Source organism: Stylophora pistillata, chromosome 13 (genome assembly GCF_964205215.1).
Source record: "Stylophora pistillata chromosome 13, jaStyPist1.2, whole genome shotgun sequence".
Taxonomy (NCBI): Eukaryota; Metazoa; Cnidaria; class Anthozoa; order Scleractinia; family Pocilloporidae; genus Stylophora; species Stylophora pistillata.
In genome coordinates, this window is record NC_142531.1 from 1,757,547 (window position 1) to 1,772,026 (window position 14,480).

Consider the following 14,480-nt stretch of genomic DNA (forward strand, 5'->3'; position numbering starts at 1 on the left):
ATGATCTTCAAGAGGCCAAAAGGAGGGACAACCTTCATTCTGCAACGGGTTTTACGTGGAAGTTTGGAAAACAAGGAATAATAAATTAAAAAAAAATAAAAGTAACTAAAGAAATAAATAAATAAGAATATTGATGATTAAAAAGTAATTGTAAATTCACAACTTAATCAAATAATTTAATGCGAAAGTTATCTTTGAGGGTCCCGAAAAAAAAAACACTTACCAGAACTGTTCATGGAGATGCACGTATTAGAATTTAAAAACGTCTGCGTCAAGCCAGTAGCCCATACAGCCTAAGCGACGAAATATTTGTACTCTCCCTTCCCCCTGGATGGGATGCTAGTCCATCACATGGTTACTCCCCGTTTTAAATTCGTCTCCACAAATTTACACACCTGTAGGATGTCTAGGTTGCAATGACCATTAAGCCGGCACGCTTTTCCAGCCGGAACCATTGCAGAAGATTAAACAAAAGCAATATTTCCAATTAGTTTAATAGTTTCAATTTTAAAAATCTCCGAACTATTACAAATTAATACTCTACCTTAAATAATTATTAACCACACATTGGGAGCTATCAAGGCAACTACCAGCCGTCTCCAGTTAAAATTGAGAGATCGTCAGTTACTCGACACCTTTTCGCGTTAATTATATTTGCCTTTGAATATGAACCTTGTACTGATGGATTATTCTAATCAAGAAAAAGGACAAAAAAGGACTTACTCCTTGGTTGTCTCTGGAGATGGTAAGATTTTTTTCCAATTACTTTTTTATGGTTGTGGTTTCACTTGAATGTTAAATTTGACCGACCACGTGGTCCGTTGTCTTTATTGGTGGTACTCTTAGCGATTCCGAAGGGAATCGCACTGTTTATCCATTTTTTTTAATCTATTTCTATTTGTAAACCGCATAGAATCGAGTAGTTCAGAGAAGGCTGCAAAAAAGGAAAAAATGTTTGGAAATAGCTTGCACAGCACTTATTAGAAGCTATCACAAATGAAAAGCAAATGGATACAAGAGTACTGATCGGAAAAGATTTAATCCACCAATATATGCTAATGCTGTGCCCTAAAACAACAATTACCGATTGTTAAAACTACGCGAACAAAGCGTCATATTCAGAGGCAGTAATTGTAGTCTCCCCGAGTCTCTTATCTCTTCGGCACACCTTTAATACACAAACGTGGATTAGCTTAAAAGATATTTCCAGACAGAACAATGACAAAAAGTGAAATCAGTGTGTCGCTATCACACAAGACAGAACGTGATTTCTTTCCTTTCCAGACAAGAGCAACTTTTTTTGTTGTTAACAGTTTGTGGCAAATGAAATAGTTCCAATGGAAAAAGGTCGCTTGCCCCTGATTCAATTCCCCAGTCCGATAAGAAAAGGAAGATCGAAGGCTTTCTACCATACTCCTTTTTTTATCAAATCAATTTTTTCATCACAAGCCCCCCCCCTCCATGTGGTTACCTCTTGAGTAATGTCTCAATTAACTAATTATCACTCTACAGTGCCTTTGATATTGACGTGAAGCCCATTCATGCACGTTACAGAAAGAACTCGAAGTCAAGTAGATCAGAAATATCTGGTAGGTTCATGATATGGTTAAGACGCGTTCGTATGGATTTGACACCCGGGATTTGACCAAGACATACAATGAATTAGTGACATCATCACGACAGACGATAAATTTATGTTCGTGGAGACCATCCAATAAGCCACTAAAAAGAAATCAACTTCATGTCCGAAGTTAAATGTAAAAAAAAAAAAACCTTCATCTCTGAATCTATCAAAAAATCTAATCTCAATCATTGCAGTCAATAAATTACTTTTATCGCAATCTATCAAAAATCGCAAAAATTGGGTGGCATTAGAAAATGCTTGTGCTGACAGATTTTAAGTGCGGTCGCACTTTGGATTTGCTCGCCAAGTACTTATTGTATTTACCTCCCCTTTTCCACTTAGAACCCACAGTGCTTGAGGTCTGTCAATAATAAATCACACTTCTGGTTTATTTACCTTGAAGCAATCTTTGGCATCAGTTTGTATATTGTAGGCTGTAAGCTACATGTAGTTCTAGTATGTGCATCTCTGTGAACAGTGCCATGGGTAGTTATTTTTTACGTCACGTGGTCTCTGCATTTTATGACTGATCGAGAGAAAATTTTGCATTTTTTTGGTTTTACTTATGGAGAACTGATTTTCTTTTTTTTCTTTTTAATTTCTATTTTCACTTTATTTTTACTCTTTTAATTAATTATTTTTTAATTATTTATTCAAACTTATTATTTTTAATTATTAGGTAATTTTTTTTTCAATTTGTCATTTTTTGGTCATTCCGGGAATTCCGGGTATTCTGGGTATTCCGGCATTCGATATTTTCCAAACTACCGGTTTTGCGTCTTCGAAAATACCTGTTTATGTGTGGCGTCTGTAAGAAGTGTGGCGCCCCATCTAGTAACACATGGCCTCACGGGTTTCTTAAGTGTGCGAAACGATGAGGATACAAGCTTACATTTGTTGGTTGAGACTTAAAAAGGTAATCCCTATCTTTAAACTGAGCTTCTCTTCACCTATCTATTTGTAGCGCAATAAAATTGAGGTATGGAAACAAACCAAAAAAAAAAAACAGTGATGGGTCGGCAAATAAATCCGACTGGGGTTGTTGATCTGGGAAATGCAGTAAGCTAAAATATTTTACCTCGTGCAGAAATCGAAACAGTGGGTTTTTTTCATCACACATGGAGTTGTTTGTCTTCTCGTCAAAGGACTTATTACACAGCGGTAAAACCAAAATGGAGGAACCAGTAAGACTGAGAGCCCTAGTCCCCTGTCCCCCCCAAAAACTGGATTGTATCGAACTGTGACATTCGGTGAGCTGGTAAGCTCAATATATTTTAGGATATGTACATCTAAACGATTCCCTATGTTCATAAAATATTTTATTTGACCAATACGTGACTTTTAGGGGTACTCCATTAAGGTACTCTATAGGGTACTCCATGGAGTAGGGCTCCGCGTTTTGTCATCTCCCGGTTTTTCCTCGGTCAGATTTTGGCTTTATCACACACTTGGGTCGTTCAACTACCATGGGATATTTTGATCAAGAGGAGGAAATACACTTGCCTGTGAACAGAGACGGATGTCCGGCTTTTGTTTCACGGCGGCGTGAAACAAAAGCCGGACATCCGTCTGTGGTCGCAGGCAAAAAATAAATGCATTGTAAGGTTTCCAACACACAGAGTGACTCGCGTCAACAAAGCTAGTTAAGTCAGTAAAATGTTAGAACCAATGTTGAAATTTCTGGCGTACTTGTATTTTATTTTCGTTACTCATTTCTTTATAAAGCTTCAAACCTTACCTCTTGCGTGATACGAGAGTCATTCAACTTAAGAACGTAGACGGTGGATCTATCGAGCGATCGATCGGCCGCAGCAATGGTTTTCGGCATGGGATAAATTTCTATTTTTAAACCTCTTTGACCTGTGCTCTACTCGTGAACCGGTCGAAGCTCTCTTAAGCGGACATCCTCAAGGAGAGAAAAAAGTGTCCGTAAAAAGTCTCCGCTCACAAGAATGGGAAAATACAGAGTTTGTATGGGAGTTTAATAAGACGGGGTTTTGACTAGGTGGTACCGTGGCCGGTAAGGACAAATTACGTACGTTGTTTACACAAAACATATGCAAACTTAATAATTTGCGGACAAACTTAACAAAAAGCCAGCAAACTTAATAAAATGCACGCAAATTGTAAAAGCGCTAACAAACTTAGTAATGGACATGCAAACGTACCAGTTTCCTCGCGCGGGGAACAGGTCACTCTTGCGTGACGCGCGCGAGAGAAACGTGCGAAAGAAGCGCGAGATCAAAAGATGAAAATTCAAAACAAAGATGGCGGCGCGTGGAATTTTTTCTACTTTTGTGAGAAGTTTACCTAAGAGCTTGTATTTGATGTGTTGAGCGACTACTGTGAATGCAGGAGATTGAAACTAAGGTAAAGAAGACGAGTTTTGGAGAAGTAAAGGTTGCTTCACTTCACATTTAAAAGAAATATTCAACCGATATGAAATCTTGCGACGGCGAAAAAAGAAGAACTCAAGTGAAGGATAATTTACCTGAAGTGGAAGAAGACTGAAACTTAAGGGAAAATAATCTGATATAGCCAGAAGTCGTGTGTAGGATTTTTAAGATGAGCCCGGGAGGCTATCTTTGACAGCTGTTGAATGATTTTCTTAATTAGCAGTAAACGTCTGTAAACATCAGATCGTAGGCGCGCGCGCGAGCACACGCAATTGTCAGCGGTAGCTATAACAGATCATGAGCAAATTTCGATCTTATAGAATCCAGATTTTTAAATGCGCGAGAACGCGCGTGGAAATTGCTAAACTCACGAAAGCTATTGCATGAAAACAAGTCCGGTGACCCCTTCTTTTTATTGTTCCAATATGATAATAACGTCGAAAGAAATCATCAGAAAAAAAAACTAGAAAATTCTACGGAAGGAAATTTGCGATGTCTGAAAATTGCCTTTTTTCTAGATTTCCTGAAATTCCGCTCCGTATAATTTTTTAAAAATCTTTGTGCAATTTTCTTTTCAAGTGCCAAAAGCAATCACTGAAAAAAATCATGGGGTCACCGGGTTAGTTTTCGAAATGACACCTACTTTTGGATAACCAATGATTATATAATTCAACCCCGTAAAAGTGTTCAACTGGCCTTGGTCAGTCTTTCTGTTGTATTCTTTCAAAGTTACAAACCATCAAAAAGACGAAAACCGGTACGAGCCACCTTAAGTTTGTAGGCGTTTCATTTCAAGTTGGTGTGCATTTCATTTTCAGTTTGTTCGTCTCATATTAAGTTTGTGCGCATTTTATTCAGTTTGGGTGTCTCATTTTAAGTTTGTGTTTTTAATTTCAACTTCGTACGCTTTTCATTTTTAGTTTGAATGCGTTTCATTTTAACTTTGCGTGCTATTTTTAAAGTTTACTTGCCTGACCTAAAATTTGTACACATTTTTGCTAAGTTTGTACGCATTTTGTTAAGTTTGCATGTCCTCTTTTAAGTTTGTTAGCGCTTTTTACAGTTTGCGTGCATTTTATTAAGTTTGCTGGCTTTTAGTTAAGTTTGTCCGCAAATTATTAAGTTTCGGCATGTGTTTTGTGTAAATAACGTACGTAATTTGTCCATACCGGCCACGGTAAAGGTGGCCGTAAGTAGAGCTGTCAACTTACGAGTGTCCGTTAATATTTATTCAGCAAGGCGACATTTCGAACTTTCTTTTAGCAGTTGAACACTAACATAGCGCTAACTCGCCGAAAACGCTTCAAAATGGCCTGAGACGCAAGGAATCAACAAAGAAAACAACAAGGCAATAAGGTAAGTCCATTTTATTTCAAAACAAGACATTTTTTTGTCTCTTTTAAGGCAAACCGATAACATCCCATACAAACCTTTATAAATATAAAACGTTGCGCAACACGGCAAGAGTCACGTCCGCTTTTCTAGTAGTGAGCTTGGGCTGCATGTGATTGAATCAAAGTGAATCTACACTCGTGGATTGATTGTGTGACATAATAAAAAAAAATACGTGACATGTTAAGAATAGGATCACGAGTCGAGTTTATCTCTTTGGTAATTAAAATTAAAATAAATTTCGAGGGGTCTGAGTTTTCGGGGTCTGAGGTCTGAGTTTTCGGGGTCTGAGTTTTCGTGACACCGATCGTTGGATCGTAGTGTGTAGTGTTTAGTTGTGAAGGTCAAACCACGACTCGATCGACTGGTCGGGGAACTGACCAGGCATATGGCGCTCGAAGTAATCTTCGCTGACGTCGATTTCTCGCTCTCATCATAGCGGCAGTCAAAACAGTTTAACAGGCGTTAACCCATCTTTCATTACGGGACGCATATTTTTAACGTTTGTTTTCCTTTTTCAGCTCACTGCTCTCTCCCCATAACACGTGGATAAACTTGTGTCTGGTTTATCAAAGTGTCATCACTGAGATATTTTATCACCTAGTGCGACCCTTATAGTTGAAACCAAAAGTTTGCTTTCCGGTTTCAGTTTCAAATTTTCTGTGTTTTTTTTGCCGGCAAAGTTGAAAACTTTGCCCAAGTGCGACCCATACCTAACATCAATTTCGGTATTCTCGTGGTCGTGAAGTAAGCAGGATTGGTTATATACCACATTACTTTGCCATGCATTACTGGAATCTAGATTCCATCGCGCAGAAAAAGTAGACAATTGTTTAGATAAAAGAAAAAATTTTAGGGCCTAGTTTTTCAAGTTATCAGAAGACAAGAAGCCGCACTATACCTTAAAACATGAGCTGTATTCTTTTATAGAATGCGATCTTTTGAATCGACTACAAATACTTCAATTACCTGGAAATTTTCTACCCTTCTAGTTCTTGGTTGTCGTGGTTCTTCCTTGTCTGTTTTCTTTGTTTTTCCAATGCGTGCGTGAGGCAAGGAATATTTTCATTATTCAATTGGTTAAATTAACCGATTTTGATCTTGGAGAAATTTTTCCATCAGACTTTTAACTTACAATTTTTTAGCCTTCTGCGATATTTCCTTCGTTCCCAACTTTGTTCTGCAGCCTCCGGTGGGATGAGAGGAGAGTCTGGTCACCAAATTTCACGCTTGAATGACAGCAAAGATGGAACTATTTCGAAATCATCTGACAGTCACGGTTACGGTATGTGATTACGTAACAATTGGTACTTTTATCAGCAATATTACCTAAATATGTCTTCACATCTAACTTACGACGTTTGTGTCATCGGTGCTGGTGTGGTGGGGAGTTCCACGGCCCGTTACCTTGCTTCCCGCGGACAAAGAACACTCTTACTGGAGCAGGTACGATTAAGGGCTAAATTATGCGAGGATCTTTCAACATAAATGTCTTTCTATGATTAGCTGCTGTTATTTTGCTATTGTGGTCAGACCTCTATGAGATGTGGCAGCCTTTAGGCAATGGTTGAGTGACCGCCTGCTGTAGATTCCACTGAATGAGGGTTTAAAGTCCCGGCCAAACGAGAAATGTTGCGCCACGCAACAAGACGCAACATTGTTGGGTCGCCCAACATGTTATCATGGAAGAGGGTGGCCAAACGATATCCGACAATTCGTGTCCACAAACCGCATTGTGGACACGAATTTTGAGTGTGTGATACGCATGCGTTAGCGCAACATGTTGCGTTGACCTGGCTAAACGAGAAAATTTCACGCATTGTGGACACGAACAAAGGAAATGTTAGCTTTAAAGCGGGATCAGGGTCAAAATCCAGTTCCAAATAGGAACAGGTACAACAAAAAGTCAGGCATAAAAAAATCTCTTCAGAAAATCTCTTCAGCTTGATTAACAAATGTCACTAGGATATTGTAAAGAAGTGATGACATGTTGAGGATATTGATAGCCCTTCACATTTATAATAATAATTTATAATTTAATGTTTATATTGCGCAAATTAACATGTGGATATGATCAAATGCGCATCACATCACTTTTTGGGGGACTTTGGCCGGACTGCATCAGCAGTTTGCAAACAATTGAAGGAAACTTATTTGAAGATGCCCTCTACCCCCCAATTCCCAGTAAACAGGCCAGACCACATCACAGTAATCTCGTGAGTGGGTTCTTTAACGTCCCCTGCCTAACCAAATTAACTAATCAATAGATGCAGGAGATGGGACCTACGGTTTATTCGTCCTTATCCGCGAAGACTAGAATGTCTATCCATTTCTTGACATTAAAGAAAGGTAGCGCATTCTCCTCAGCTATTTTAAAACCTTGAGTGTTGGTCCGGCTGGGGCTCGAACCATCGATCTCGACCTCCTGCACAACAGTCCAGCGCTCTAACCAATTGAGCTAACCGGGAGGCGGTTTATATTGCAAATAGTCGGCACATTCTTCACATTCTTCACTTACATTTCCACTTTGTACATATCTTAGGACTTCTTGAAACGTTCTTCTTGTGTGAGTAAGCACCACATCTTTTCCATCCTAATCAGAATGTTAAGCCAGATGATTGGTTGATTTCACTAGCCTCAATTCTAAAGAATCCATCTTATATTTTTGAACAAAAACAATTTTTTTTGTTTTTACAAGATTGACTAAGGTTATGTTTTTATACAAACGTATTCTTAAAATTCGTTGCCAACAATTGCGAGTGACACATCAAAGTTTAGAGATAAATGATTAACCCATTAATGGCCGCAGCTTTTGTGGAAAACTGTGTTTTGAAGCTAGTCAAGCAGATTTCGGGTCACTGTTGTGGTTTTAAAAGCTCAAACTTACCAAAAACCCCTTGACAGCTCGTGCACTCGACGGCCTTTGGATCCAAATGCAAAATGGCAGCCTGAAAATCTCGGGCACGCGCAGAGAGCAAAATTTCAACATAGTTTTTGGGTTGAAAAGTCATGCCCCACTTAAGACTTCTACTTTTCTCTCTTTCTCCTGCCCTTTTTTTCCCCTCTCCTTGCCTGAAGTTTCTCCTCACTTGCTGGAAATTGAGTAGGCTTCATTTTGGTGAAGAGATTTTTCAGAAACTACTCATTATTTTCAAAGCACATGCTTGGAAAGGTAGGTGGGTAGTGAAACACGATTTTCGTGCAGATTTTCAGCTCAAAGTGACACAGTTATTTGGCTATTTCTCCAATCTCCTTCACTCAATTGCGCTCATTCTGGTATCGTCTGTAAGATATTTTAAACCTGTTCAAGTAGGTGCTCAAATTCGTGCTCCAGGGTTAAAAGTGATGACGTCACAAGGTGTAGAAAGGGTGTGGGTCCTCATGGGTGCATACGGGCGCACTGGACATCAATGGGTTAAACCCATTTGCTTGCACAGGCTTACTACACATTTGCAACTTCTCAGCATAGTGGAAAACACAAGTGGAGAAGAGATCAATACTTTGCCATTTACTTACTTGCAGCATTCTGGTAGCCATCTTTAATTGCCTCTCAGAGGGCCTTCTGGGAAACTTGGTGCCCAGTGCCCCTCGCTTTGCCAAGCTGTGCCTTTTCCTAATAGGCTGTGCCTGTTCCTAATAGGCTGTACCTGTTCCTAATAGGCTGTGCCTGTTCCTAATAGACTGTGCCTGTTCCTACTAGGCTGTACCTGTTCCTAATAAGCTGTGCCTGTTCCTAATAAGCTGTGCCTGTTTCTAATAGACTGTACCTGTTCCTAATAAGCTGTGCCTGTTCCTAATAAGCTGTGCCTGTTCCTAATAGACTGTGCCTGTTCCTACTAGGCTGTACCTGTTCCTAATAAGCTGTGCCTGTTCCTAATAGGCTGTGCCTGTTCCTAATAAGCTGTACCTGTTCCTAATAAGCTGTACCTGTTCCTAATAGGCTGTGCCTGTTCCTACTAGGCTGTACCTGTTCCCAATAGGCTGTGCCTGTTCCCAATAGACTGTACCTGTTCCCAATAGGCTGTGCCTGTTCCCAATAGGCTGTACCTGTTCCCAATAGGCTGTACCTGTTCCTACTAGGCTGTACCTGTTCCCAATAGACTGTGCCTGTTCCTACTAGGCTGTACCTGTTCCTACTAGGCTGTGCCTGTTCCTAATAGGCTGTGCCTGTTCCTAATAGGCTGTACCTGTTCCTAATAGGCTGTGCCTGTTCCCAATAGGCTGTGCCTGTTCCCAATAGGCTGTACCTGTTCCCAATAGGCTGTACCTGTTCCTACTAGGCTGTACCTGTTCCCAATAGACTGTGCCTGTTCCTACTAGGCTGTACCTGTTCCCAATAGGCTGTGCCTGTTCCTAATAGGCTGTGCCTGTTCCTAATAGGCTGTGCCTGTTCCTAATAGGCTGTGCCTGTTCCCAATAGGCTGTACCTGTTCCCAATAGGCTGTTCCTGTTCCTACTAGGCTGTACCTGTTCCCAATAGACTGTGCCTGTTCCTACTAGGCTGTACCTGTTCCCAATAGGCTGTGCCTGTTCCTAATAGGCTGTGCCTGTTCCTAATAGGCTGTGCCTGTTCCTAATAGGCTGTGCCTGTTCCTAATAGGCTGTGCCTGTTCCTAGTAGGCTGTGCCTGTACCTATTTTGATGTCTGACTTTTTGTTGTGCCTGTTCCTATTTGGAACTGGATTTTGACCCTGATCCCGTTTTATAGTTGGCTCTTGTTGCAAAGAAAGTTTGACAGTCGTGAAACTTTATCTAACAAGTGCCAACATGTTGCAACAACTCGCAACAGGGTAGCCAAACAAGAAAATGTTGGGTGACCCAACAATGTTGCGTCTTGTTGCGAGGCGCAACATTTCTCGTTTGGCCGGGGCTTAATAAACGCGATAAAAAAAAACTTTTTTATTCTTTACTTTCAACGCACTCAAAAAGGCAGCAACAAAATGGCAGAACTATGCCCTTCAGAGCAAGTCTCGGGGTCATTAGACCGTATTGCAGTAACACAATGAAAAGGAAAAAAACGGGTATTCTTGTTAACAATTTTAATTCTTTTTATCAAGTTTCCTCTTCCTCACTGGCGTGGGAGTTCTCATGGACAGACAAGAATCATTCGTTTCTCCTATGTAAACCCTTATTATTCTAAAATGGTAGGGGAAGCTGGCGAAATGTGGAAGGAGATTGAAGAAAAGGCACAACAGGAAATACTTATAAAGTAGGTGCCAGGAAAAGTGTCTAATATGGGGTCTGTATATTAGCCAAAGAATAGACTGGGATAGGGTGTTGTGAGGGATAGACCTTGATTTATGAAATGTAACAAGGACATGTCTTAAGAGTACTTCGAATGGATACTTTCAGAACTGTTGGACTGCTAACAGTGGAAGGAAGCTCTGGTGAAAATTTGAGGGAAGTAAGACAATCACTTGATGCAGCAGGAGCAAGTTATGATTTTTTGTCAAACCAAAAACTGAAGCAAAGATTTCCAGAGTTGAGCTTTCCACCTCAATACAGTGCTCTGCTAGAACACTCGGCAGGAATTTTAAAAGCTGATAAATGTTTGAGAGCATTGCAGGTACAGCTAACTATGTTTCATATCTTGTGCAATAGGTCTTTCGATTTCATGAAAACTTGAAGCCAAGAAGTAATTTTTGTCCTGTTATGTGAATTGTTTGAAGGATCAGTTTGTTGAATTTGGTGGCACATTAAAAGATGGTGAAGGTGTGGTTGAAATACATCCAGGATCATTAGTTACAATAAAGACCACCAAGAATTTGTTCAGAGTCCACAAAGTGATAGTAACAGCAGGTAAACCACTTTATTTCTGTCATGAAAATTTGAGTTTTTATGAATAAATCTTTGGTTCTAAGATTTTGCTGTGTGCCAGGAAGCAGTAAAATGATCGGTTGGGAACTAATTCCTTGACCCTGCCAAAATGGGAATTATTGTTAAATCATGGTTGAAAATGTTCTAAAAATATAAAACCTGTCATCATAGATAGTAAAAAAACTGCTAGGTGTATGAACTTAGTCTTCTAGCTGAACATCAGTCATTTCAAAAATATTTCTCATCCATACTAGAGGGCCATAATTGGTTATGTCTCACCATTGCCTCTGTAATCTTTGCTACACCCTTTTGAAAACCATGAATAAAAGAAATGATTTATTCCTTTTTCGGTATAAGCTGATTATATTTGAAATCTTAAAATGAATCTTTATTTCAGAAGATTTTGGTCACAAACTTTTTTTCACTTATTATTCATACTTTTTTAAAGGACCCTGGACCAATAAACTGCTAAAACCTGTGGGAATTACCTTGCCTCTAAAGGTAAAAGTTGAACACTGAAAATTCTTGTTTTCTTTGTAGTTTCCAATTTTTTAGTCACATTCTCATTTTTGCAAATCATATTTGCATAAGGACCTGACCTTTGAAGGTCCTCACCTCTTTTTTTTTTAACCATCAGCCATGCAGAGCCAATGTTTTTTACTGGAAGGTAAAAAAAGCTGGCACATACAGTCTTCAGAGTGGTTTTCCTACATTTTATGATGATACAGCATCTGATCCTCGCAAGTTATATGCGCTCCCTTCATTTGAATATCCTGACATGGTGAAGGTAATACTTACTGAAGGTAACAAAGACCTATTAACTTGCAATACAGCTGTAAGTGAGTATAACAGGGTTTTCATTAAGAAATGAAACAGCAGGATAATTGTGTACTAGAGCAACAAGAGAATATTCTCCATGTATAAAAAAGAATTAGCCAAGCAGCCATGAAAATTATTAAAAGTTAAAGAACATTTTTTACTGGATAGCTGGAAATATTTTTCTGTTAAAAAACTATCTGTGATAGCTAATGATGACCCTGGTTGAAGAGTTGTTTGTGAAGTGAAATACTAAGAATAATTTCTTGACAACTTTAGCAGAAGTCATCATCAGATAATTCTCATCATGAGTGGATTGTTTTCTTTTAAAATCTGATGATGATGATGATGAGTTCTGCTCAGTTCATTGAAACTGTATTAAGTGTAGGCCGCTAAACACAGTCAGTCAAAAGATTTTCTAAATTCCCTTCTTTGGAGATTACACTGATTACATTATAAACTTACTGGTAAAATCTGGTTTTAAAATAAATTGATTTTTTTTGTCACAGTTTGGGCCCACTGGTGCATGCAGATTGCGAGACGTTTGCTGGGAAATTGACCCAGATGCAAGAGATTGGGATAGAGAGACTGAAGAGAGGATTATTCAGAGCACAAGAGAATATATCCAGCATCACTTTCCTTACCTTGATCATCATGAGCCAGCCATAGTAGAAACTTGTATATACACAGTATGTGTCAAGTTTAAAAAGTTAGACAGGGGTCAGTGTCCCTAGCTATACTTTCTCCCCTGACCTGGGTGTGAGACTCATAATTTCAGATCAGAAACTTCTCTCTTACTAGCTCGCCACTACTATTGAATTTCTCATGCCTAACAAAAAAAAATTGCTCATGATAGCTTTATTTAGCACATTTTCTAACAACATGAGGAAGAGAAGCTCAGACTAAGGGGCACAAAAAAGAAAAGTACTGGTGATCATTCCTTCTCCAAAGCCTCTGATTTAAAAAGGGGAGAGAAGGTTATGTGCAAACTCTTTGGGGATCATTTGGAAATGTAGAGTTGTCTGGATGTAATTAAGCTCCTTACAAAAATCATAGCATTTCCACTGTCACAATCTTATCTCTTTGGTACAGAAGAAGATGGTATACTAAATATCATTACTCTTGGTGGAAATCTGCCAACTAGAATGGTCATTTCTGGAGTTAATGATCATACTTTTTAAAATTATTTTTGTCAGAGTAGTGGACACAAGTCTGAACATAACTTATCTGGTTGGACAGTTCTAGAAGTCACTTTATCAATGAATCAATCTCACAAGCCAAATCTCATTCAAACTTTAATTTAAACTTACTCAGGGTAATAGGGTTGACAAAACCTAATTTGAAATTGTTTTTTAACCCAGCTAACTCCTGATGAGAATTTTGTATTGGATAAACATCCCAAGTTTTCCAACATCATTATTGGTGCTGGCTTCTCAGGTAAGGCATTCTGTTTTGTTGTTATCTAGTACTGCTTTGACACTTCTAACAAAGAAAAATAGATTTGCTTGCAATTTCAAAACTGTAAACAGTGTAACTTCTAAATAGTTGCGTGGTTTCAATAAAAGTTGGTTAGTATCCCCTTAAACTGTTAAAATCCTCTAAAATTTTTAATTTTTTTTGCAGCTCATGGATTCAAGCTTGGTCCTGTTTGTGGCAAGATTTTAGCACAGCTGGCCATGAATGAGACACCAACCCATGACTTGTCACCCTTCAAGATTGCAAGATTCAAAGTTAGTCAGCCTAAATCCTCACTATGAAGATGGTGCTCATGATGAAGATGATAATGACAACCACCACTCCAGACTAAAGCTACTGAAAAATCCTGGTGCCACCCCAGACATTAAAACAAATGATTTATCTTTACTTCTACTTGGAATATCACGAGAGTTTAAGGTTTAAACCTTTAACAACTGGAACTGATGGAAATGTAACTTCTCCATATAATATCCATGCATTATTCAGTGAACAGTTAATTAGAATACTCAAACTTATCATGTAAAAGGTCTTATCTTGATCTTGCACCAAATTCTTTAAGTAATTTGCAAGGAATGTGTGGCGGTTAAAGGGGGGAGAATCAACGGTCAGATCTTGGATTAATAAAGCTAATCAAATTGTACAGTGCATTCTCTTCTCCATTTAGGAAAATTGAGTGAAATATATGAGTGCCCAACCCTCGCAAATAAGCCTTTTTTAACTTCTTACATGAAGTGGGTGTTTCTTTCTCTAAAAAGGGGATGTAAGGCAAAGGAAACTACTTGCAACAAACTTTTTCGTCTTCGTTATCTGTTTTCAGCCCCATCTGTGCTAAAGAAGAGAGAGAAGAAACAGTTTCCCCCAGTTTCTTGGGTCATTCCTTTTTGAGCACTACTTGTTCGGTCAATTTCTCTATCCTTCCCACTTCTCTTAATCTTTGTTGTTCCCTTTTTCCCATTCAA

At 38.9% G+C, this 14,480-nt stretch overlaps 1 protein-coding gene across 3 annotated transcripts; it reads left to right on the forward strand.

The window, feature by feature from the left end:
• The first annotated feature begins 5,293 nt into the window (after positions 1 to 5,293).
• Positions 5,294 to 14,161, forward strand: LOC111344693 (peroxisomal sarcosine oxidase). Of its 3 annotated transcripts, none has more exons than XM_088743159.1 (10): positions 5,294 to 5,376; positions 6,599 to 6,697; positions 10,470 to 10,621; positions 10,765 to 10,978; positions 11,082 to 11,211; positions 11,678 to 11,730; positions 11,867 to 12,016; positions 12,555 to 12,734; positions 13,407 to 13,482; positions 13,669 to 14,161. In XM_088743159.1, exons 2-10 carry the CDS (start codon positions 6,647 to 6,649, stop codon positions 13,800 to 13,802), a joined length of 1,140 nt encoding a protein of 379 aa, XP_088599285.1. In that variant the 5' UTR covers positions 5,294 to 5,376; positions 6,599 to 6,646; the 3' UTR covers positions 13,803 to 14,161. The 3 variants fall into 3 exon arrangements, 2 of the variants coding, with proteins under 2 accessions (XP_088599285.1, XP_088599284.1); XM_088743158.1 differs by having other exon boundaries at positions 5,296 to 5,376; positions 6,599 to 6,858; XR_015994641.1 differs by lacking the exon at positions 5,294 to 5,376 and having other exon boundaries at positions 6,317 to 6,858; positions 12,555 to 12,765; positions 13,669 to 13,741.
• The last annotated feature ends 319 nt before the right edge of the window (positions 14,162 to 14,480 follow it).